Source organism: Martes martes (genome assembly GCF_963455335.1).
Source record: "Martes martes genome assembly, chromosome: 10".
In the NCBI taxonomy this organism is placed as follows: domain Eukaryota; kingdom Metazoa; phylum Chordata; class Mammalia; order Carnivora; family Mustelidae; genus Martes; species Martes martes.
In genome coordinates, this window is record NC_137898.1 from 29,069,923 (window position 1) to 29,094,519 (window position 24,597).

General features: G+C 40.2%; 1 protein-coding gene across 2 annotated transcripts; it reads left to right on the top strand.

The window, feature by feature from the left end:
* The first annotated feature begins 55 nt into the window (after nt 1-55).
* APIP (APAF1 interacting protein) lies at nt 56-20,304 on the top strand. 2 transcript variants are annotated; one of them, XM_080816430.1, is made up of 7 exons: nt 56-321; nt 10,206-10,306; nt 14,421-14,469; nt 15,558-15,675; nt 16,231-16,366; nt 19,192-19,359; nt 19,983-20,304. In XM_080816430.1, the coding sequence occupies exons 1-7, from the start codon at nt 265-267 to the stop codon at nt 20,080-20,082; spliced, it is 729 nt and encodes a 242-aa protein (XP_080672556.1). In that variant the 5' UTR covers nt 56-264; the 3' UTR covers nt 20,083-20,304. The 2 variants fall into 2 exon arrangements, with proteins under 2 accessions (XP_080672556.1, XP_080672557.1); XM_080816431.1 differs by lacking the exon at nt 56-321 and having other exon boundaries at nt 10,211-10,306; nt 14,271-14,469.
* The last annotated feature ends 4,293 nt before the right edge of the window (nt 20,305-24,597 follow it).

The following is a 24,597-nucleotide window of genomic DNA, read 5'->3' on the forward strand; positions in this document are numbered from 1 at the left end:
GGCGTCTGTGAATCTCCGAGACAAGAGTCCCGCCCCCAACCTCGTTCGCCCCACCTCCCGGCCAGGAGGCGGCGCCTCCGGATCTCGCGTCTGCGAGGCCCTCCGAGACCCGCTTTCCGCCTGGTCCGCCCCGCCCTCGGGCTGCCCTCAGCGCCGCCCGTTTGCAGTTGCGGCCTCACCACAGACGGGTCTTCCTTAGCCCAGACTGAGCGCGGGTTCCGAAGCCCGCGAGGATTGGAGGCCGTGGTTCTCCTCATCCGGGCCATGTCGGGCTGTCACGCTCCGGAGGGAGACTGCGGCTCGCGGCGCTGCGGCGCGCAGGTAGGGGCGGGGCCGCGGCTGCGGGATTAGCCCGGAGGTGAGGCGCTGGTGGCACGCGGCGGCGGGCGCGCGGAGCGCGGACCCGCGGGGCCTGGGACCAGTGCGGACGCGACCCCAGCTCTCCGCCGCTTCGGCTCCCGGGCCGACCCGAGGCCACGACCCCGCCGCGGTCCCTGCTCCCGGGGCTGGGCTCCGACGGCGGGCGTGGGGCGCCAGACACTTTAAAGGGAAAATAACGGAGAAGAGCGCCGGGTGTCTTGAGTGTGTTTTGAAACAACTTGGGGGCATACAGGCCAAACAAGGCAACGGGAAACACTGGAGTGCAAATGGAGCTAAGGCTGTTTGCTCGCGAGCTTATTTTCTGCGCCCTTGGCGACCAGCCCGACGTTTGGCAGGCAGTGGGCGCACTGGAAACGGTGGCCAAATCGGGGCTTGTGCTCCAGGAGCCGGCGCTTTCCCTCTCTGCCTGCCTCAGTTTAGAGTGATTGTGGGATGCTTGCTTCCTTGAGCAGGAGTCAAAGGAAAATCCACCCTCGGGCTGCATCTGCTTTTCGTTCACTGGGTATACTCCCCAACAGTTTTATGGAACACCTACGTGCTCAGGGATACAGCAGTGATTAAGACAAATGGCCTGGGGTCTGGAGGAAAACTAGACGGATAAATAATTGCAGTACACCCTGCTTCAGAGGCAGGGAAAGCCTCCCTAAAATTAGCCTCCTTGTTCCCCATGTTATTCTCTCTTAGGACTGAAGGTTCCAATTAAAAAGTAATAACACGTGGGAGATTTTATTGCGAAATACTTGTCAATCTCGTGTGAATAAGTAACTCCCCAGATGAGCAGCAACGACTGTGAGGATGGAATGCAGGACAGGGAAAACTGGGTGAGAAGGGGGAAGACGTTGGATACAGGTTAGATGGCCAGGCAGGTGTGTGTGGAAAGTGAGGAAAGCAACCTGTTAGAATCGTTGCTAAGAGGTTTCAATAACACATATGTTAATACCCCCAGTAGATAAATCTTGGTGAAATATAATCTAAATGAGCATCAGGGAGAGCCTTTATCAAGGGAGATGAGAATAAACGAGAATTCTCAAATCAAACCTGGCAAGTTTAGTTCACTTCATTGTTCATAAAAAATTTGAGCCAACCTTTCAAAATGGAGAACACTTCAGGCTTCTCTTAAAACTTTAGAACATCTGACGGCTCGGGGTCTAGAGCGAGCTGACCAGTGAGTACCATCTAAATGTGCGTGCCCCGTTACCATAACTCCATACTCAACAGATTTGCATATGCACTTCAGTAAACCACTTCCTATAAGTCTGGTTCAGGCCATGAGCCACCAGTTTGTAACCTGTGATATAGGACTTTTCTTAATGTAGATGTGATCTTAAACCCATCAGTGTTCATTGAGCAAAGCACTGTGGTAGTTATATGGATATGTCAAGAGCATGTTTCCTGCCCTTCAGGGAGCTATGCTTAGCTCGGAAGTAAACCAGGAACTACTTGTATTTTTTTTTAAAGATTTTATTTATTTATTAGTCAGAGAGAGAGAGAGAGAGAGAGAGAGCGCACAGGCAGACAGAGTAGCAAGCAGAGGCAGAGGGCAAAGCAGGCTCCCCGCCGAGCAAGGAGCCTGATGTGGGACTTGATCCCAGGACACTGGGATCATGACCCGAGCCGAAGGCAGCCGCTCAACCAACTGAGCCACCCAGGTGTCCCTACTTGTATTTTTTAATTATACCTTACCTATCACAGTGTCCTGTATGTGTTAATACAAGAATAAAACAAGAATAATTCTTGTTCGTTGTTATTACGATAACACAAGGTTTTTCAATACCCTTCCCTCTGTTTTCTTTGACCTCATCAGATCTCCACCCTCCCCTCTGCTCTAGCAGCCCATCCCCATGGCCATATCCTTCCCTGCCCAACCACTGTCCCTTTAGTCCATACTTTTTTGGGTGAAGGATTTTTCTTTCTTTACTCATACAGGTCTCTCTGTGTAGCCTCTATCATAGGATCCTCCATCCCGTATTATAAATGATTGCCTTTACTTAAATGCCTTCCACTCAGAACTCCCGAGGGATGGGGGGGCGGTCACTCAATGATACACATTTGTGTCTCTACAAATATTACTGTGTCCTACTGCAGCTAGCTCCTGAGCACCTCATGGTAGTCCCCTGAGGGGCTTCCCTTCACATTATCTTAAGTGACTATCCCAAAACCTCACCATCTCACCTTGTCCTCTCCTTTAAGCCTGTTTTGAAGAGGACTTTGCCTCCAAAATCACAAAGAAAATGAAGCTATTAGGTGTGAACTTCTTCAATTTCTTCCTGGTCCCACCTACATTATAATGTAAAGGTTAAGAACAAGACATCCACGTTATAATGTAAGGGTTAAGAATAAAACATCCAGGGACGCCTGGGTGGCTCAGTTGGTTAAGCGGCTGCCTTCGGCTCAGGTCATGATCCCAGCGTCCTGGGATCGAGTCCCACATCGGGCTCCTTGCTCTGCAGGGAGCCTGCTTCTCCCTCTGCCACTCTGTCTGCCTGTGCTCACTCTCTCTCTCTCTGACAAATAAATAAATAAAATCTTTAAAAAAAAAAAAAAAAAAAAAAAAAAATCTTTAAAAAAAAAAAAAAAAAAAAAAAAAGAATAAAACATCCAGAATCTGACTGCCTGTGCAAATCTTGGTTCTGCCAGTTGCCACTCGAGTGCTCTTGGACATTAATCTTTTTAGCATAATACAATTACTAGGAGTAAGTTAAATTGTGCATATAAAGCCTTTGGTATGTGGTATAAAATAAATATTCAGTGAATGTTAACTATTTTTGTTATTAATTATATTATTACATATTTTCCTGCATCTTTCTTCCTCCTCCTGTCTAAGGTAAATACCTCCCTGGTCTAATTCCAGCTGCTCTGTCTCAACAAAAATCGACCTATTTTAGGCTTTGCTTTCCTATGTCATTAATCTCTCCCTCTTTCCTAATTTTACCTTTTAGCCTGTAAAGAAAACTCTGTATTAACCAGTTTCCCTATCCTGCCTTTCACAGCCACACTATCAAGAGAGTCCTTAGAATTCTCTGCCTCTAAGTTTTATTCACTACTTCATCCACTGAGATCTGGCTTCTACACCCAGTCTATTGAAACACTTCTTACTTAAGGTCATGGTTGACCTAATTTACAAATACTTGTCCTACCGAAACCCCAGCCCAAGATGAACCCTACTGACTATCATTTTGTGATTACACTGAGCCGCATTCCTAGAGAAAACTACACAACTACACGGACGGCCCTCGCTTCATCGTCAACGTTTCCGCCTCAGGTTGGCACTTACCACTGCCCATCAGCCATCCTGGGTTTGCCTAGTACTTTACTGTCCCACTCCCTGAAATTACTATTTTATACCTTTTCAAGGTATTTATCTTTTATATTATCTTTTTTATCTTTTCAAGCCTCCCATACATACCCTGTCCTCACATTGTTACTCAGCTGATGACTTTGTTCATACTTGAGAAAATAGAAGACATTGGATGTGAACTTACTCACCTTCCTCCCACGAAACCTACTGATCTGCCTAAACATGAACCCATCTTCTCATTTCTCAAGGTGGAAGAAGCCCAATCCCTCCACTCAGGATTTCCCTGCACTCTCACATCCAGAAGTTGTTTCTCCCCCTCTCCCTGTCTCTCCAACCATGAATGCCTTCCCTCTCAGCGAGACTGTTCTCATCAGAATGGCTTCCAGGCCCCTTTGTGATGTGGCCCCTGCAGACTCATCTGCACTTTCCTTGTCAGTACTCTGCTCTGGCCACCTGGCCTTTTTCCTATTCCTTAAACATGTCAAGCACTGTCTCATTCCACGGCCTTCACATTCGCTGTGTTCTTGGCCTGGAGTGCTCGCCGTTCCCCAACATAAAACCTTGCGTGAGAGGGGCGCCTGGGTGGCTCAGTCCGATAAACATCTGCCTGCTCAGGTCATGATCTCTGGGTCCTGGGATTGAGCCCCCCTCAGTGGGGGTCCGCTTCTCCCTCTGCCCCTCTCCTCTGCTTCTGTTTGTGTGCACTCTCTCTCTATCTCACAAATAAAACATTTAAGAAAAAAAACCTTGCATGTACAAACACATTCACTACACTGGTTTTTTTCACACTTTGCAGGCTTTAGATCCTCATGTGCTCAGAGAGGCTATCCTTAACCACCTCAGTCAAAGTTGATCTCTGCTATGTTTCTCTAAGTTCCTAGTGTGTTTCCTTCTTCCTATGTAAATTTCTTTAGGGAAGGGACTTTGTCAAGTGTTCATGGCTGAATTGCCAGGAAATGCTTGGCATACTCGGACTGTGCCTCATTAAGACTTAGTTCAACCATCCCCTTCCCTGTGAAGCTTGCCCAGCTCCTGCTCCCTCCCACCACTAGCTCTCCCTGCGCCCACCACCACCAGTAGCTACCTTGGACTATCTTGTATTATGTATTGCTTTGTCTTTTCATAACTTCTTTACTAGATTGTGAGCTTCTCAAGAGTAAGGATTTTTATCTTACTCATATTCATTTCTTCAGGGCTTACAGTAAATATTTGCTGAAAGAATGAATGAGAAGAAGGCTCTATAATACCAAAGGAGAGATACATAGAGCAAATGTTGGGCACAGGATTAAAGGAGGGAGTGATCACTTCCTGCTGGGATGATGAGAGAAGGAATCCCAGGTAAAGTGGGTAGGGAGTCCGGTATAAAGGCCAACAAGCAGGAGCGTGACAGCTAGAGTTGGGATCATTGAAAATACAGCATGAGCAATAACAGTGCGAAGAAAAAAAGATGCACTAGGTTAGCAAGAAAATATGTCTTAGTTAACTAGTGCTCCATAACAAATACCCCAAAACTTAGGCTTAAAACACAAGCACGTACCGTCTCACAGAGCTGCTGAGGATTGGGAATCCAGGAGCGTTTGGCTCAAGGTTCTGGCTCAGGGTTTCTCATATGGTGACCGTGAAACCATCTGCTGGAACTGCTGTCCTCTCAAGGCCTGACTGCAGCTGGAGGTCCGCTTCCAAGCTTGCCTGTGTAGTTGTTGGCAGGTCTCCATTCCTCACTGACTTTTACCCACACACCTCTTCACCACATGGCCTTCTGCATAGGCCGAGTACCCTTACTACTTAGCAGCTGGCTCACTCCCCTGGAGCAGGTGAGCCAAGAGAGAGCAACCAAGCTCAGTGTTTTATAAGCTAATGTCAGAAGTGACCTACCATCTCTTCTGCCCTGCTACTACAGTCCCTGGTCACGCAGCCCCGCCCTGGTACACGCTGAGAAGGACTGTGCACCAGGGTGTGAATACTGGAAGGCAGGGACCACTGAGAGTCATCCTGGAGGCTGACTACCACAACTAGGTTGAACACCAACGAAGAGATTTATAGAAACATAAACTGAAAGAAAATATTTGAAAAGGTAAACTGAGGTAAGAAAGCAGAAGGACTTAAGTAACAGACTAAGGATGTAGCATTTGAGCTTTCTGTGGTTGGAGAAATAGGGGTTCAGTGATCAAAGTAGTGTATCCTTTTAGTACCAACAAGAGAGTGGAGGGTAAGCCAGAGAAGGAGTGGAAGGAGAAATTGTAGACAAGGAGACCAAATAGGAAAAGATTACCCTATTCCTCCCCCAAATAGGAGTAATAGGAGTTCCTGAAAGCGTTTTTACTCAATTATTGCAAAATAGAAAAATCGGGATAATGAAAAAGTGAATTTCACAAAATTAATGCATTCAATTTAAAGGACTACCTTTTATTCTGAGATGATCCTACTTTTTTATGTTAAAAATGCTCTTTCTTTCTGGAGGAGGGAGATAATAGATGGTTAAATGAAATAAATGCTATAACTTGGCAACCTTATGTCAGTCCCTGAAATTTAAACAACAAATTGCTGGCCTATCTAGGGAAGTCTGGGAATCAAGGATTCAAGTTATTAACATAAGGAAACTGATACCCAGAAAGTGTCACTGACTTGGCCTGAGGGCACTCAGCTAGTGGGAGGTCAAAGCTAAAGCCGGCTTCAGGTCTCATTTCTTCTATTCAGTGTCCAGCTGACCTGAAGAAGTATGGTAAAGGCGAAAGGGAGAAATAGGGCTCTGAGGGGAGGTGAAGTTGCAAAGAAAACTCATATGCATAGAGAGGAGAATGAGACAGAGAGAAAGCAAGCCCAGAGACAGAGAAAATGCTGACAACTTGGCTCTGCCTGCATCCAGTCCCTGCCTTAGGCCAGTGTCAAGAATTTTAAAAGACTGAAATGAGCCAAATATATATATATATATATATATATATATATATATATATATGTATCTCACTAGGTGTCTTAGGGCCATCTTTGAGCTATTGTGCAGCTCTGTAAACTGTAGAATGCCAGTAACAGTGCAGATGATTATTGATCAGAGAAATGTGACCTGTATTCTGGACATTGAATTTGTTGCTGCCTGGAGGATATTGTCCAGTTTTTCCTTGTTTGTAAATCAAGGATTCCTGATTATTTTATAAGGATGTGTGCTTTGCATTGTCTTTGGACATATTTGTATCATCTTTCTGATTCTGTCATTAGTTGATGGGTTAAATAATATCTTTGACATGTTTATTTTATAGTTGTGGGAGAGTCCTCCAGGAAAACCTCTGTCCAAGCAGTACATGTCTCATTCTTATGCTTAAATTGAAAGAAAAGGTGGAGAGGGGCGGGTTTAGAGTCATTGTTGGCTGGGACCAGGTATCTCAGTGACAGTAGAGCTGATTTCCTTAAAACAACTGGTTTGGAAAATTTTTAAAAGTATTGATTCAACAACTTTTTAGGCTTTAATGTTTTTAATATACACAAAATACTGTTAAATCTTTCTCCTTCATGGTATAGGACCTCTACTATAAGAAGCTGATTGTAATCCAACTTTAGAAATGTCTTTCAACATTCTTACTCTAATTGAAAACCAGACATAACAGTAACAGACAAGTAATATTACTGACATTCCAGGGAGAAGTAAATGTTAACCTTTTTCCTCCTTGTCTGTTCTTACTGAAATATATGTTCTAATATTTATTTCCTCACCATTCTGAACAATTTAGATGACTGCATTTTACCCAGTATATTTGTTATTTCCCACTGCTCCATGATTATTTTCCCTGAAATTGTAATTTTATGGGTTTGAACGGTTGAATGAAACTTTATTAACAACAGCTGCCTTATCATTGTTATTCCTGTAGCACGAAGCTTGCTAATTGCTGTAATAACTCAGTACTGGAAAAGACAAAAGGAAAAGGGGAGAGACCCATAATAATAGACCATTTTCTATAATGTTTGCAACCTGCTATGCAGATTGATGGTTTTAAGGATTGGAAGACTGCAGGAGTCTTCTCATTAGCTGTACTTTAATATATAATTAAAATATCATTTGTATCACCAAAAAAGGAAATAGCAAATTATACAGGGCATGGATAATTCTGGCTAGATTTTGTAATGACAGATATAAGGAAAGGCAACACAACGTTCTTATTATTTTTAATTCAAGAATTTTTAACACATTAGAATAGGAAAGAAAGTGAAACTTGCAGTAATAAATAAGTCATAGGGATGAAAAGTACAACATATGGAATAGAGTCAGTAATACTGTGATAACATTATATGGTAACAATGGCAACTATATTTATTGTGGTAAGCATTGGGTAATATATAGAACTGTCAAATACAGTATATTGTACATCTGAACTAACATAACACTGAAAAAAAAAATGGGAGGGAAACTAACCCTGTGTCACATATTGTCCTGGTGGATGCTTTATCTTCATTATTTTCTCTTTTTAAAGAAAAACTTTTTCATCCCATACCTGGAATCCTGTAGCATTGTATCTCCTTTTAATCCTCAGAATGTTCTCATTTTATGGATTAAAGTGAAATCCAAAGTCATATAAGCAATAAATGCCATAATGTCAGTTTCACTTTATGTCCATTAACTCCTAAGCCTATGCTAACTCAGAACTTCAAAAACTTTTAACATTCCCATGTTCTTAATTTTATATTTTGAAGTCTACTCCATCAAATTATCACTTATACCAAAATACAGTGTATGTGTAAAATATTAACAGTGAATTTTGGAAAACACCATAATTTCCAAAAGCCAGTTAAATAGCTGAAAATTTGGTCTGTTCAGAAATTCTCTTTGGACTCAAAGATGTTTTTCCCCTTTACTCAGTACCAAGATTTAGCTAGGCAAGCTTCCTTGCTGTGCTTTTGTGCACAAGCTCTATGTCTTGTTCACCCTTACCTGGAGGGTGTAGCTCCATGTCTGGTCACAAGCCTATGGAGGGGTTTCCTATCATGTACCCCATTCTGAGGCCATCCTAGGTTTTATCTCATGTTTCTAGTGGCTTATAGAGCTATCAAAATTAAAGCTTAAGCTCACCGGAGTTCTGCAAATACCTTCAGGGAAATTATGACTTCAGAGCTTCCCTCCCAGGTAGACTCACCCTGGTTTCTTTTATGGCTACTGTGAAACCTTACTTTCTTGACAGCCTAGCAATTTGAAATGCTTTAAAAGGGGGCGCCTGGGTGGCTCAGTGGGTTAAGCAAACCTCTGCTTCCGGCTCAGGTCATGATCTCAGGGTCCTGAAATCAAGCACTGCACTGGGCTCTCTGCTCAGGGGGGAGCCTACTCCCCCTTTTCTCTCTGCCTACTTGTGATCTCTCTCTCTGCCAAATAAATAAATAAAATCTTAAAAATACTGCCAAAAGTAGAATTCATTGTATTTCTTTATTATTTTCATTTTCTTTAATTTTATTTTTTTAAAATGGGAAAACATTGATTTTTTTTCCTAAAAAAGTAATCATTAGACTTAATAAAAATAAGCTCTTATTTTAACTAAACTTATTGTGCTGATCATTTCACAATATATACAAATATCTACTCTTTATATTATCCACTATTATAATGCCAAATGTCAATTCTACTTCAGTAAAAATACATAAAGCTTGAAATTTATCCCAACCTGCATACATTTGTTCCCAGACACACATACCTTTATTAGAATGTGTTTATGGTGTTTTATGTTTATGTTTATGTGTTTATGGTGATTGCTTCTTAGTGAGTCCTTTCCATGTTATTTTCTTGACTTTATACTCCATAGTTAGTAGATAATTGCTTTTGTAATAAGAGAAAACAGTGTAATCACTGGAAAAAAGATTTTAGAATAAAAATAAAATTGAACCAACACAGAATATGAACACATAGCTGTCATATGTATATCATGACTTAATTGAGTAAGATGTTTTGTGTAAAAAAATTCACTGGACAGGCAGAAGCATGTTCCTCTCAGCACTAGATTCTGTTTTATTTCAGCCATTGTAGTAGACACTTATATATACTGGGCATCTACCCAGCTTGTTATTGCAGCCTGTCCCATGGTGTTGTACTAAATGCTCCTGTTCTGAATAATTCCACGTTGCCAAATAACAGTAGGAGATCCACCTTCTAAGCATTAAAAACAAAGCATGTCTTCTAATAGTTTTCTCCCTCGTGGTACCTTCTCTATGGTAGATTTTCTTAAACTTCCTTCAGTCTTTGTTTTTTTTTTTTTTTTAAGATTTTATTTATCTATTTGAGAGAGAGCACAAGTGGGGTTGGGGGAGGGGCAGAGGGGAAGGGAGAAGCAGACTCTCTGCTGAGCAGTTGGGGGGAACCCACCCCGCCCCTGCCACCGACAGGGGACTCCAGCAATCCCAGGACTCTAGGATCATGATCTGAGCCCAAGGCAGACGCTAAACTGACTGAGCCCCCCCAGCCACCCCCTACATAGGCTTCTTAACAGAGTTGTCAGCTAGAAAAGTCACTTGATAATATAATGTCTATGGGAAAAATCATTATCTTCTTTTTAAGGACAAGGAACATCCAAGATACCTGATTCCAGAGCTTTGCAAACAGTTTTACCATTTGGGTTGGGTCACTGGGACTGGAGGAGGAATTAGCTTGAAACATGGGTAAGTTTGGGGCTGATTTCACTTCTGGGAATTATCCATATAAGTAGTTCAGTGAAAAGCTTAATATGTGTTAGGGTGCCAGTTTTATGTGATACTAGAAATATTTAGTTTCTAAATGGAGAAATGAATATTTGCATAACTGAATAGTAAGTGTGCAGAAGTTGTAGATACAAAAAATACCTAAGGATTTAAGAACCACAATTTCTGATCAGAATAATTTTGTCCTCAGTCTTTGGAGTACCAAAGTTAAATAACGTGCTGCCAAGTATGTTTATATGGCTGGAATTAGAAAAGGTCCCGGACCTTTAAGTGAACAGGATTTGTTTTAAAGGTTCACATACATGTTTTAAAAGTCACTGAAATACAGATGACAAGCCATCAAAAATACTAAAAAATACATTTTATTAAGTCAAAAGACAGGCAGTATGCCTTTCTAAATGCATCGTATGTCATCATCAATGGACAGCACCTGCTGGTCTCTGTTGCTCAGAGGACAAAACACAAGGCACTGGGTGAAACAGAAGGAATGAATAGTATTTAATTGTTCATGAGATTTATTCAGTGTCTTTCCTCCAAGAAGATGAAGTGGTACATAACCTATTAACGATGAAAATGCAGGTTGTGGAATCTCGTTCTTTCCAGTGTTTTAGAAGAAGATGAATTTTTTTCTCCTGAAATGTTTTAGGAATAGTATTGTCTGGAGGCTGAATGTTAAACTAAGTAACTTGATTTATTTCTTTATCCTAATTCAGTTTCTTTAGCAAAATTGAGTTACTATAACACTCGTATAATCTCGAATATATATATAGTAACACCCCCTAGGAGGCTGCATTTCCTAGAAAGGAATGGAACGTAAAACTTAATCAGAACATCTAGAACAAAAGGGGTTTTTTGGCATACTACAAGATGATGCCAGTGAAATTTCACCTGTTTCAAATTGTCAAGTTACTCATAGAATATTAATTGAACTATGGGGCCTTAACTGTCACAGTTACATGTGTAGGGATATGCTCTGTCTGGAAGGGTCATGTTCCTCATGGGACATCGCACGTCCTCTGTGCCTTCCCTCTTACCATCACCCCGTGCTCCTGTCAGTTCAGCACTTTGCAGGTTTTCAGGTGATTTTGCCAAAAACCTCCCAAGTTGACCTGTTCAGAGCAAAGCCCTATGATAACGTTTGTCATTGTTGTTTTCATTTATCCCCTCATTTCATGGAGTTCCCAGTAATTTGGTTTCTCAGCTGTATTTATGATAAATTATACTCTAAACATTGCCTTTAGTTAACTGCTTTTTATTCATATATGCAGAAAGTTTATGCGTGTACAAAATAGAGCTTTCTACCCAGCTCACTTACAATAACTGTCTTCTAAGTGGCTTTTTCAAGAAAGAGCCACATTTTTTTTATCATAAAGACATAAAAGACTGTGTTCTTTCTAGAAGAATTTTGTTAACCCATGCACTGAAATTGTGGGTGGTCACTCTAAAACACTCACTGGCACCTTTTAAAATTAAATGGTTTTTATAGCACTACAATCAATTAATGGGGACATTGCATCATAAGTGTAAAATGCTTTGCCCTTAGATTCTTAATAGGTGAGGAGCTCCTCCTGGAGGTCATGGCTGGAAACAGCCACAATTACATGGCATTGTTTGGAATCTCACTAAATTTGTGCTTTACAAAATAAGATGGGTAATTTGTAGTAAAACGTCCAGTTTTTACTGGACGTAATATTTAAATGACTTCATAAGTCCCCATCATTAACTTTATCCACAATGTTATACCCATGCTGCTAGTAAAACTTCACTTTTCTTTGCCTGAAGCTTAGAGCAAATAAATTTGGAATGAAGGATAAACCCAATAAATAGATTGTGTTTGGGAACATAAAATTATTTACTGACAAGGTTTGGCCAATAAGATCCTAGATTATGCTACTTGTGTGTAGTCTGTGTAATCCCAAAAGATGTATATAAAAGACAGCTTAAGATCCATACGAGTGTCAAATCAGAAGGAGGACATTGAAGACCAAGAAAATGACAGTAATCATAAGCAATTCCAGGATACTCGGCAGCCGCTGTGTTTAGGTTGGGTTACTGTCATTCACATTTGACATTTCCTGTTTTCATGTTATGATATCATCGTGTGTCAGAGATACTAATCCTTTGGCATGTTATTAGAATTAAAATTAATCAACCCATACTGTAGACAAGATAACTGAGGTTTAAGATCTAATTTTTTTTTTTAAATAACTAGACAGTAAATAAAAATAGAAGCAACTGAACACAGATGTATTGGGAACTCTTGAATTTTGTCCCCCTCCTTACCAAATAGTGAAAGAGCAGGGAGTATGGAGAAATAAATCCCAAAACTTAATGCCTTCAAATTCAAAATGCTTTTTGTTTGCAGCTTACAGCACCAAGTAAAGACTTCACTTTTAGTCCTTGGCATATTTCCCTCCTAAAATAAAGTCTCTATCATCTTCCTATTTTTATCCAGATAGCTCCTTCTTTATAGGTGTAAATATGTTTTTTCCACAACCTATTTAGCTAATCTTTCAATTACCCAAAGTTGCTCAGTCTAAACTGATTTGTTTTCAGAAAGGCAGCAGTAAAAACAGATTCAGATTACCAAATCATTTGAATAACAGAATACCCTGAATTTTCCCACTTTGTAAGTGGATTTTATTTATCAGCAGGCTGTTTTGAACTTTATTTGGGTCTCTTCCCAGGATTGCATAAATTTCTCCCCACACAAGAAGACTTACCCTACGAGTCTTATACCACACATGATTCTCGCATTGTTTCCATGTTACCCAAGGACAAGAGATTTGGATCCCTGTTATTTGCAAAGGGCCCTTTTTAACAGTATGACCCATACCAATTCCACTGATTCAGGAGGAATGCCGCTCCATGTTTTCTTATGGAACAAAGCCTTAAATTGAGCTGTGTCGTGAAAACAAATGATTGAGATAGCTTGCTGTGCTTTGGATTTCTCTCCCATTTTCAGGCATTTATTTTGTAGACCTTAGCTTACGAGTGGCCCCTTAAAGGAACTTTCATTTCTGTCAGTTACAAGTCTGTAGGTTTATTAAAAACCCCAACTGGATTGATAGCTTGATTCAATATAGACCATCATCCTCATTTTCACTAGGACAGTTAATATTCAGTGTCCCTCTATCCATGGCTCAGTGGCAGAAGCTGGAGTGGGCAGGTGCTGGGATTTCCTTCATTTGCATGTACATGGCAGCTCTTTAATACCCTCTGGCAGGAGCTGAAACTGACAAAGGAGCCAAAGGACCTTGTTGAGGGCAGAGAGAATTTAGCGAAGGTTTTGAAATTGATTTCCAAATCAAATTTGAGAGTACTTTCTGTTAAGTGGAATATATAGCATCTCCCTTAGGACCGCAACATTCTGTAACAGGAAGATCTCAAGATGTAAGCATGCCTTTTATATTTTTAACTTTCTGCTGTTGTTTTAGCTTTATTACCAAATATTTTCACAAGAAAGATGGGCTTTTCAAATAGGAAGTGTGTGTTCCACCCAGAAAGTAGACCTGTTAATGCTGTAATTTAACAAGCTGTCCAGCAGGGGTCCCCGAACTTCATGTTTTATAAGAAGAGCTTTTGAAGCAATAAAATTAAACTTGATCCCTTGTAAGACGAGCTACTCCTCATGAGCATATTTTCTTCTGAATGGCTTTTATAATAAGTATTCCACGTGTAATAAGATAAACTGCTTACTCAAGCTTAAAGATGCTAAAGACTTGTGTTTTTAGAATTGTATTTCCCCTAACCAGATAGTTCTGATGACCATTGATTTTGCACTGTAAAAAGAAATATATGTGAAAAACTATATCTATTATAATATTATATATAATATATATATTATATATGAAAACTATCAACATTTTTCTGTGTCACCGGCATTATAAAGACATTACAGTAATTTGATATTCTTTCTATACAGCATATGCCATTAATTAAAATCAAGCAGCTTTCTGTGTGACTTGATGTGTAAAGAATATTGATGATTGGACTGCAAGAATACACTTGTCTTTGGTCAAAAGCAGAACAGTAGAGTTAAATAAATGCCAATTTCTATATTTTGTGTTACTAGCAATGAAATCTACATTGCTCCTTCAGGAGTGCAAAAGGAACGGATTCAGGTATGTTAAAGGGATCCTTCTTAACACCAAATGGCTTGTCTTGTCTACTTGACTATTGTTTTGTGAAATGGAATTAATTTCAAAAGAAGTTTTGAAGGGGGTAATATTGTTATAGTTTAAATAATCAATAAACATTTGTTAAGTGACTATTAACAATTTTTAAGGTGATTCATCTCCATGCAACTAATATGTTTTGAATTCTCATTCCACCTCTAGAGGGCACAAGTGAATAGCGCAATCTTTACAAAGCGATTCTAATTTTGCACCATTATACCACCATCTTTATCAGGCTAGTAGGGGAATCACACTGATAGTCTCAAATGGACCAAACTGGCTCATATTTAGCAATAGCCAGGCTATTCCAATCTAAAGTTATAAAACTTTATTTCAAATCTTTGAGAAGTCTCATTCCATATTCATGCTTAGAAGACTCAAAATCTAGTTAGAACAAACATATAGCACTTAACTTCTAGCTAAGGCATAATGCTTCATTAATAAAACATTTAGACTGTAGTTTGTAATAAATCCTGGCAAGTGAAAGTCACAAGTCGGAAGTATGCCTGCCCTGCTAGGAAAAATCCATGCATCTGCTTAACTGCTTGAACTTTAAAATAATATGCTTTATTGAGGTGAACATGGTTCTGATTACCAGTGAAGTTTCTCAAGAGATTAGAAATTCTACTTTAGATTTTTCCTCATGTCATGAAATATAAAAAAAGAACTGTAGCACCCATCTCAGAATGATGACTTCTTTGTATAGCTTCCCTGAAATATAGTTGTGAAATTGCAGGGAAAATCTAAGAAGCTACGTTAATGAAAGTAGCAATATCATTACAAACATATGAAATTTTCCACATCAATTGTTTCTTCAAATTCTAAAGGAAGAATTTTAGCTCTTGAGAATAGTTCATCAGTAGAAACATTTTTTATTTCTCAAAATGGCTGAAACATTTTCAAAGAGAAACTGTATATGGATATTTAAAATATGAGTTAAATATGCTCACATATATATTAGCACGCACAAGAAAAGGGGCACTTCTAACTGATACTGTATAAGCCTTTTTTTTTTTTCCCTACTCTATAAACAGCCTGAAGATATGTTTGTTTGTGACATCAATGAACAGGACATAAGTGGACCTCCGCCATGTAAGAATCTTAAAAAAAGCCAGTGTACTCCTCTTTTCATGAATGCTTACACAATGAGAGGTAGGCAGAAAATGGTACCATTTTGACTATGATCTCCATGATTATTACAGCTGTACTTCAGACCATCTAAAGCTATTTCCTTTTTTTTTTAACTTTTTATTTAATTTGACAGACAGAGATCACAGGTAGGCACAGAGGCAGGCAGAGAGAGAGGAAGGGAAGCAGGCTCGCTGCTGAGTAGAGAGCCTGATGTGGGACTCGATCCCAGGACCCTGGGATCATGACCTGAGCTGAAGGCAGAGGCTTTAACCCACTGAGCCACCCAGGTGCCCCTAAAGCTATTTCTTGAGCCACGTGTAAAGTATTGAGCATTGTCCCAATGTAGATAAAAGTTAAATGCCTTTTGCTTTCCAGCTTCTCTGTTACTATTTCTCTTTTCCTCCTTCCCTTCCTACCCTCCTGTCTGCTGCCAACTTATGATTCCATGCCAAGAAAAACAAGTTCAAAATCACATACAAATAAATATATGTGTTGTATATGTACCTATATAGATATTTCTCTAAAAGGTAACATTTCATTTTCACTGGGCATGTGACTTTTTTCTTCCTCCTCCAGGAGCAGGTGCAGTGATTCATACCCACTCAAAAGCTGCTGTCCTGGCCACCCTTCTCTTTCCAGGACGAGAGTTTAAAATTACCCATCAAGAGATGATCAAAGGAATAAGGAAATGTACTTCGGGAGGGTATTACAGGTATTTTTTTTCTATTTTTGCTTAAGTAATTTGAAAAGTATTTTTCTGTCTTCTGATAAAGAGGCTGCTGATCTTTTTATGCCTTTAATGAGATATTGTGGGATCTACGTTAAATAATAGCCCACTTACTATTATACTATTATACAGATCTGTTCTCAGTGACACAAATCAGACACTTCCCCTCCTCCTTCCCTACTCCTGCCCCAACCTTGGTAAATTATTAGCAACATGAATAATGAAACATTTGTCAGAATAAAATGAAAAACCCTTGCCTGAGCTTTCTGTAGAGATGGAAAGATTATGTTTCATATGAAGTCACCCAGAGAGCAAGATCCCCTTACTTTCACTTGGTCTCCAGGAAGCTTCAGCCCTCACTGAAGTTTCTACTTCATCCTGATTTAATAAGGAATTTCCAGAACATTTTAGTATTTATAAACATTGTGCAATTATTTCAATTAAGTAGATCTCTGTATTTTTATAATTTTTCAGAATGGAAAGTAGCATAGATGGTTAAATAGAACCTTCTAGATAAAATCAAATCCACCAGCCCACAAAAATGTAGTAATTATTTGCCAATCTAGAATACAGGGACAGGAAGAAACGTGTTCTCAGTGCTCAGGTATAAGCTAAGCATTTCTTTTGAATGTATTGGCATTCTATTTCTGAGCTTATTAATTTGCTAAAGGGCCTGATTCTACCTTATCTTGCTTAGAGGAAATGGGTGCCAGTTTTTCTAAAGTGTTCTGATGGCAATATCTTATTGTTACTCCACGTCGTAGAATGTACAAGTTTAAACTAGTGTGCCGAGAACTTACTATGATTTGATTTTAGTTAATATTTATTGTATGCCTACAGCATTCCTTGGCACTGTGAAAAACCTATTTACAAAAGTTAAATGTTTAAATTATGGAAGTGTACATACTAAAGAAAGTATAGCTCCACATTGCCTTTTCCATTCTGGTCTTGAAAGAGAAGCAATATGTGTGCTTTTAATTTCCTCAGCATTTGATTGCTTTGGTAAAGAAATAAAAGTAGGTCAGAAGGAGGTATAACAGGGTGCCTAGAGGAACACCACAGTAGAATTCCACAGCCTTTGGAATTCTGTGGGGGAAAAGAATGTCATGAATGAAAAGATACCATTTTCTTATGCACCATAACATACACATTTCATATATTATTTGAAATGTTTTGGAACTTAAAGGATACAAACTTTTTTGAAATGTCCTTTGCAATTCTCTTTGAGCCTGGAAATCAGAAATAGGCTCATTATCACCACTCAGGGGGCAGAGATACGTCTTTTTTTTTTTTTTTAAAGTCCATCTTGAAAAACAAAAACTTTCAAATACATACCTAATTCTCCTCAGGGGAGGTTCCCCCATGTAAGTGTAATTGTCCTCTCTCCTGGCAGCAACACGCCTGTGGTAGAGTGAAAAGAACACTGTTTAATGATCAAAGGACCATCCTGGCTCTGTTCCTCATTTAACTCAGAAGAATTAGTGTTCTCTCTGTAAAGTTGGTGATTCAGATTGAATTTCAGGTCTTACTGCACTGTAATATTATTTTACCCCTGAAAAGATGTCTGACTATTCAGTATAGGTTCAAGGAAGATATATGTTTGTGATTCTCTTGGCCAAAATTAGGAAATGTTTGGGATTAGCAATTCATTCATTCCATATTTAAGAATATTCTTTAATTGGGGCGCCTTAGTGGCTCAGTCAGTTGGGCAAGTGCCTTCGGCTCAGGTTATGATCCGGGAGTCCCAGGATCGAGTCTGGCATCGGGCTCTCTGCTCAGCAGGGAGCCTGCTTCCCCCTCTCTCTCTGCCTGCCTCTCTGCCTACTTGTGATCTCTGTCTGTCAAATAAATAAATAAAATCTTAAAAAAAAAGAATATTCTTTAATTACTTCTTTTTTACTTAAATGAAATAGTAAACATCTCCTTACATGACAGCTACTTAACCTATTCCTGTCCTAAAGTTGCAGGTTGTGGTAAAACTATACCTAGAACTTCTTTGTTGTTTAGTTTGGCCATTACAGAGGTAGTGAAAAAGCAGATGTTATATTAACAAGGCAAGAGAAATTCATGTAAAAGGGAAAACATGTCCGAGTTTGACTGGGTATAAACAACCTCAGAGATAAACTTGATTTTACAGTAACTAAGTTATTCGCTTAAATATTATCTTACACAAACAGAAAGGAAACACATGTGCCAATTTTATCACGTGTATTTCCTGAAAACAAGGTGGAAGCTAAAGAAGTTCTAATGCCACAGACTTGAGACTGTTCTGAAAATATTATCACATCATATTCAGAGTTATTTCCAGAAGATTCTTGCTATCCCAGGGCCACAAACCACACCTGTATTTATTTGCCTGAAACACTTTGGGGTCTTGCAGAGATAAAAGGAATGGATTTTGTATCTTTGGAAAATTCATACTTAATAAGTAGTTAAATTGTTAATCCTTTCTATGCTTCTGGTTATCCGATCTATCATGTCTCATCACCTGTTGAAAATATTATGGTTGTCTCTGCTTCAAGGAAATACATGTATGATCTTGATCATTTCTTTGTTAGGTTTTGGTATCCTGTACAAATTTCTGCCACTTATACTTAGAATAATACCTGCCAAACTCCCAAGGCGTCTTTTGATACAGCTGTTTATGCAAGATATACAGAATAACATGCAACATCTTGTCTGTAATTTGGAATGGCTTTCAGATATAAAGAGAATGTCTAACTGCTTACTTGAAAAAAAAATTATAAATTTAACATATGAATACCTTTATTTGTTTTAATGGGGAAAAAATGGCTTGTTTTATCCTGTAGGTATGATGATATGTTAGTGGTACCCATTATTGAGAATACACCTGAGGAGAAAGACCTCAAAGAACGAATGGCTCGTGCAATAAATGAATACCCCGACTCCTGCGCAGTCCTTGTCAGGCGTCATGGCGTGTATGTCTGGGGAGAAACCTGGGAGAAGGCTAAAACCATGTAAGTATCAATCATAGGACATTTGGGACAAGTCACCACACTCGAAATGTGAAAGGGAATGAAGTATGTTTTGTGATCTGAAAGGAAGTATGATTTTGTGTGTGTGTATTATTGGTCAGATTGGTTTAAATTTAAGTAGCTTACTATTTCTAGATATTTGATTTGTATTATGTATTCATTTATTAAGAAATATTTATTGGACAAGCTATTATTTGGCAAGGCGCCATCATGCACTTGACAAAGAAGAAGGAAACACAGATCTCATTCTCCAAGTTTAAGGCTAGAAGGAAGAATAAAGCTAACCCAAGTTATATAATGATTTGCTACACTTTTTTTCAAAAAGTGACACATGGTAAAAACAACAACAACTTAAATTTATATAAGTAGTGTATTTTAAACTCCCTTTATGTCCTGGGAAGCATGTAATATGATTGCATGATTCAGTAGGATTCCTTTCCGTGTTTTAATAATGCTGGGGGCAAAATGAGAAAACTTCGCCTGGAATTGAGGGGAAAAAAATGCACGAGAAACAGGTTGGCTTTGTAGAGAGGAGAAACGTGACTGGTAGGACTGGAGAACTCTGTTTCACTGAGACCTTCAGTTCTGTGCTTTTTCTTTCATAGGTGTGAGTGTTACGACTATTTGTTTGATATTGCCGTTTCGATGAAGAGAGTCGGCCTGGATCCTACACAGCTTCCAGTTGGAGAAAATGGAATTGTATAAGCCAAATGAAAGTTTAACGATATACACAAAGTTTATCTTAATTATGACTCAAATGAAACTTGACTATTCTTTTTAATGAATTGAACATTTCTGTGATACTGTTAATTTGTCACTAAGTACAAGATGGCCACCCTGAATCTCTTCTGACATTGGATGATATTTGCTTATATTTTTGTAAATTTAAATGACACTGCAGTGGAATAAAAATTATTTCATAATGAATTTTTTATGTTTACTTTAAAATCCTTAACAGCAAAATATTCCCCTCTCAATTAATTCCTTTCTTACATATACTCCCAGAGAAATCCTCTTGTTCTTTAAAGTTACTGATAATATAGACATCATGAGAAAATTTCCATTGGTTATGAAATGAGCATTTTTCTTATTTTAGTATTGGCATCGTAACATTGATGTGAAGAGTTAAAATCAAATGCATCTCTCAATATTGATGTCAGAGCAATTTATAGATTTCCCCTCTATGCTGTAGTGCTTCCCTGTGATAAAACAAAAGGCACTCATTTTATATTGGAACCGATTGTGAGGTTCCCACTAACTCCCACTCTCCTAGCCAAACAAAGCCCGACCAAACCAGTGGTATAATCAGAAAGTGCTTTCTTTAGGGCAGCCAAAAGCAACATCAGCTTGATCATAAAGGTTTCACTTGGTTAAGGCTCCTTTCAGCTGGGGGAGAAAAAATCAGTAATGCACCATCTCCACAGTCTGAACCTCATACACCCCCTCTCAGTTTCCTGTCCTCTATCCTTTGAGTTCACTTACCCCAGTTCTTTCACTCCAGCCCTTGGATCATACCCTTTGTCACTATCCAGACCCCATTCCTGTCCTTGCTTCCTCCCTCATGAAGCCTAGGTGGCGGCCCCATATTTGCACCACTTCATGGCAAACATCCTAACCCCGTGTACTGTGCTCCCTCCACCACGCTCACTTGGACAGCCCTCAGTCCTTGTGAAGCCACTTACTTGGCACCTGCACCCACACAGCAAGGTCTGATGGGGGAAAATTACACAACTCTGTTGACTGATCTCATTTCAGAGTTAGAACCACAAATCTCAGGTGGGCACTCGATTCTGCCAAACAAACTTCCTATAATTCCTTAGTAAATTCATTTTCCCAACCTCGTGACTGTTTCTCCTCACCTTTGTCTTTCCTCAGATCTCCACCATTCCCCACCACCCCGCCGTACCAGATGACAACACCTCTTACTTGAAGAGATAAAATAGATTCATTGCAAAGAGAACTAACCTTTCCAGCTCATGTTTCTACCAGCCTTCTGCCTACAGACTTCTTTGCCACCTTCCTTGTACAGAGTTGGTTCTAAGGTCATTTCTCCCACTTCTCCCTTGAATCCAATGCCCTGTGACCTTCTCAAGGGCTTTGCTTCTACAAGGATGCCCACATGCCATTTTTCTCTTGTATTGGCATTTTTTCACCCTGTTAACTGGATCTTTTCTATTGGTATAAAAACCTACTAAAATACCATCTATCTTAAAACACACACACACACACACACACACAAACACAAACTTTGCCTTCAACCTTCAGCTCTTTTCAGCACCTTCAGAGCAAACATTTCTTAAAGAGTTGTCCACTTTTCTGTCAGCTGTTCTCTCACTTGTTCCTTGACCCACTCCTTCCAATCAGACCACACCACTCCACCGAAACAGATTTACCAAGAGTAACAACCCCCCCAGCCTCCTTGAACGCTTCTTTTACTTCTTTGCTTAGAATGAAACTTGTCTCTCCCAAAGACACAGTTTCCCCTGAGGCTAGCCTCTCAATTGATGGTGGTTCTCACTTCCTGTACCCTCAGGCATGGGGTGAGTGAATTCCTTGAACATTAAAAGTCTTTCCCCTTCTCATTCCATTGTACTCAGCAAACCTTTGGTCACAGCTAATTCCAGCTCTTCTGACTCCACACCCACACCTGTGTGCCTTAAGGTGGCTGAAGGAAAACTCATAACCACGTTAAGGTCACAAGGTTGAGTGGGCTTTTAATACTGTCTGGGAATTTTACTTCACTACCTCATCCATTCATTCCCTCACTCTCTTGACAAGTGTCTCTGCAAACTTCAAACACCTCCTCCCTGCATATTCACTCTTGACTGACGACCCTGAGTGCTATTTCACTGAAAAAATGGAAGCCATCAGGAGAGAGCGTAGTATAAAGTATAAAGTTACTGAATGACTGTGTTGTACACCTGAAACTAATGCAACATTTTGTGTCAATTATACTTCAATTAAAAAAAATAATAATTAAACAAAAGAGCTTGCATGGGCTTGTACGTCTCTGCTGGGACTCTGATGATGAGCTGTCCATGCTTCCCACTAAGGCTAGCCTCTTCACGTAAAGAAATCTCCACCCGCTTCTCATGTAAGGACAATATCCATGACAGAATTTCCAGTTTCCTGAAGTCCTCCCCAACGCAGTTAATGGTAACACCATCTTTCCAGTTGCTCAAGTTCATAATCTTGCTATCATGTTTGGTGGTTGCTTCAACAGGCTATACATCCAGCTAATCAGCAAATCCCATCTGCTTTGGATTCCAAGCCTATCCAGAATCTCTCAACTTCTCACCAGGTTCACTGTTAACCCCCTGGCCCAAGGGCCACCATTTCTCACCTAAACTCTTGACTTCTCCACTTCAGTCTTTGCTCAGCTCCCCACTCCAGTCCCCATTCATCTATCTATTCTCAACACAGCAGCCTACACAATCCTGTCAACACGGAAGTCAGCCAGTGTCACTCCTCTGCTCAAAACCCTGGCTTCCAGTCTCACAGTAAAGGCTCCACAGAGCCTCCCCTCCGCCCCACCTCCATTGCCTTATTCAATTTCCCTCCGCCCCACTTACTCTGCTCCAGCCACACTAGTATCTGTAAGGACATATTTTATGTTTATATTTTGTCAAGAGGCTTTCATTGAGGTTAAACAAAACCTTGTTGTTTAGCCCTTGAACTGCCTTGCTCCCCTTCCCCCAGGGGATTCACTTAAAGGCGGTCCCGGAAACCAGCTCCAGGTAACAATGCCCAGATACAAAGATGGGTCAGGCCAGGTGGAGACATCCGATCAGTAGGGGGTTGCATACTGTCTCCCTAGCTACCAAGGAGCATGGGCCCCCGCCCTTTGGGAACCCTTTTGGCACCAATCCTAATCAAGGTGTAATAGGCTGATTCAAATGTCTACTAGGGAAAATTATAATTCAATTGGTCACCTAGCATCACTGGAGTTTCCTGTGTGTGTTACAATCTCATTGGCCACCTGTGCGTGGCCAGGCCCAACCGCATGGCCTTTGCCCTTAAAAGCTAGACTGTGAAACAGAGAAGGGTCGCCCTCTCTTGTAAGAGGTGCGGCCCCGAACGTTCGGTTAGATTCTTGATGCTTGGCGCGAAATAAAGCTTTGCTTGACCTTCGCTTTGTATCAGTCTCGCTCCTTTAATCACGGACCCGTTATTGGGGCATAACAGTATCCTAGTGAGTCTTTAAACTTTCCAGGCAATTTCTTTAGCAGGTGTTCTTCCCCCACTTAAATGTTCTTGCTCCAGAACACCTGCATAGCTCATTCATGCCCTTTGCTCAGGCAGGTCTTCAAATTCACCTGTGTGGTTTTCCCTGACCACCCTATTATAATCACAACACTTCTCTAGTCCCCTCATCCAGAACTCTCTTCAACCTTGTTTTAGTTTTAGTTGTAAAGCCCTTATAACCAACTAGTAGGCTATTGTGAAAATTAGTAAGGGGGATAAATAAAGTCAGGAGGTTTCCACAGAGCGAGCGATCACACCTACCACTCAGCAGTCAACTGCAGACCCAACAGGAAGAGATGGACTTGACCTTGCACGTAGGTGCTGCTCTACTGCTCCAGCTGGAGGAGGACAAGCTTTCCTTGTGCCCTAGCAACAGCTCAGCCAATGCGAAGCCACCTCGCTTTGAACTCCCAGTTTACTCCGGTGGACTTTTAGTTCCTAACAGCCTTTTCAAATTACCCCTTTTCTCCTTAAACCCATGTGCCTATGGTTTGCTGTAGCTTGTTTGTCCCAGATTACAATTCTATTTTACTCCCTAATAAACCTATGTTTTGCAGGTAAAATCACTGGCAGTTTTTACTTTTATGGTTAACCCTGTGATTTAATTGTTCACCTTTCCCCCCTCACCAGAAAATGATCCCCATGAGGACAAGGATTTTTGTCTGTTTTGTTCACCGGTCCCTCGAGCATATCTAGTACAGAGTTGGTACTAAATAAATATTTGTTGAATAAAAGAGCAACTTTTTGCCAAAACTCGCGATTAGTTCTCTGTATTTGGTGAGACTTTACAGTAGCATGACTAGTGATTATTTCCCCTTGAAACGTTTTTCTCTAGGCTTCCACGGCCCCAGACTCAGGTCATTTTCCACTCACCTCACTGGCCATGTCTGCAGTTCTTTTCCTGAGTATTTGTCCTCTCTCAGACCACAATGTTGGGGGGCCCCAGGGCTGTCCACCCTTAACCATGTTCTCCAT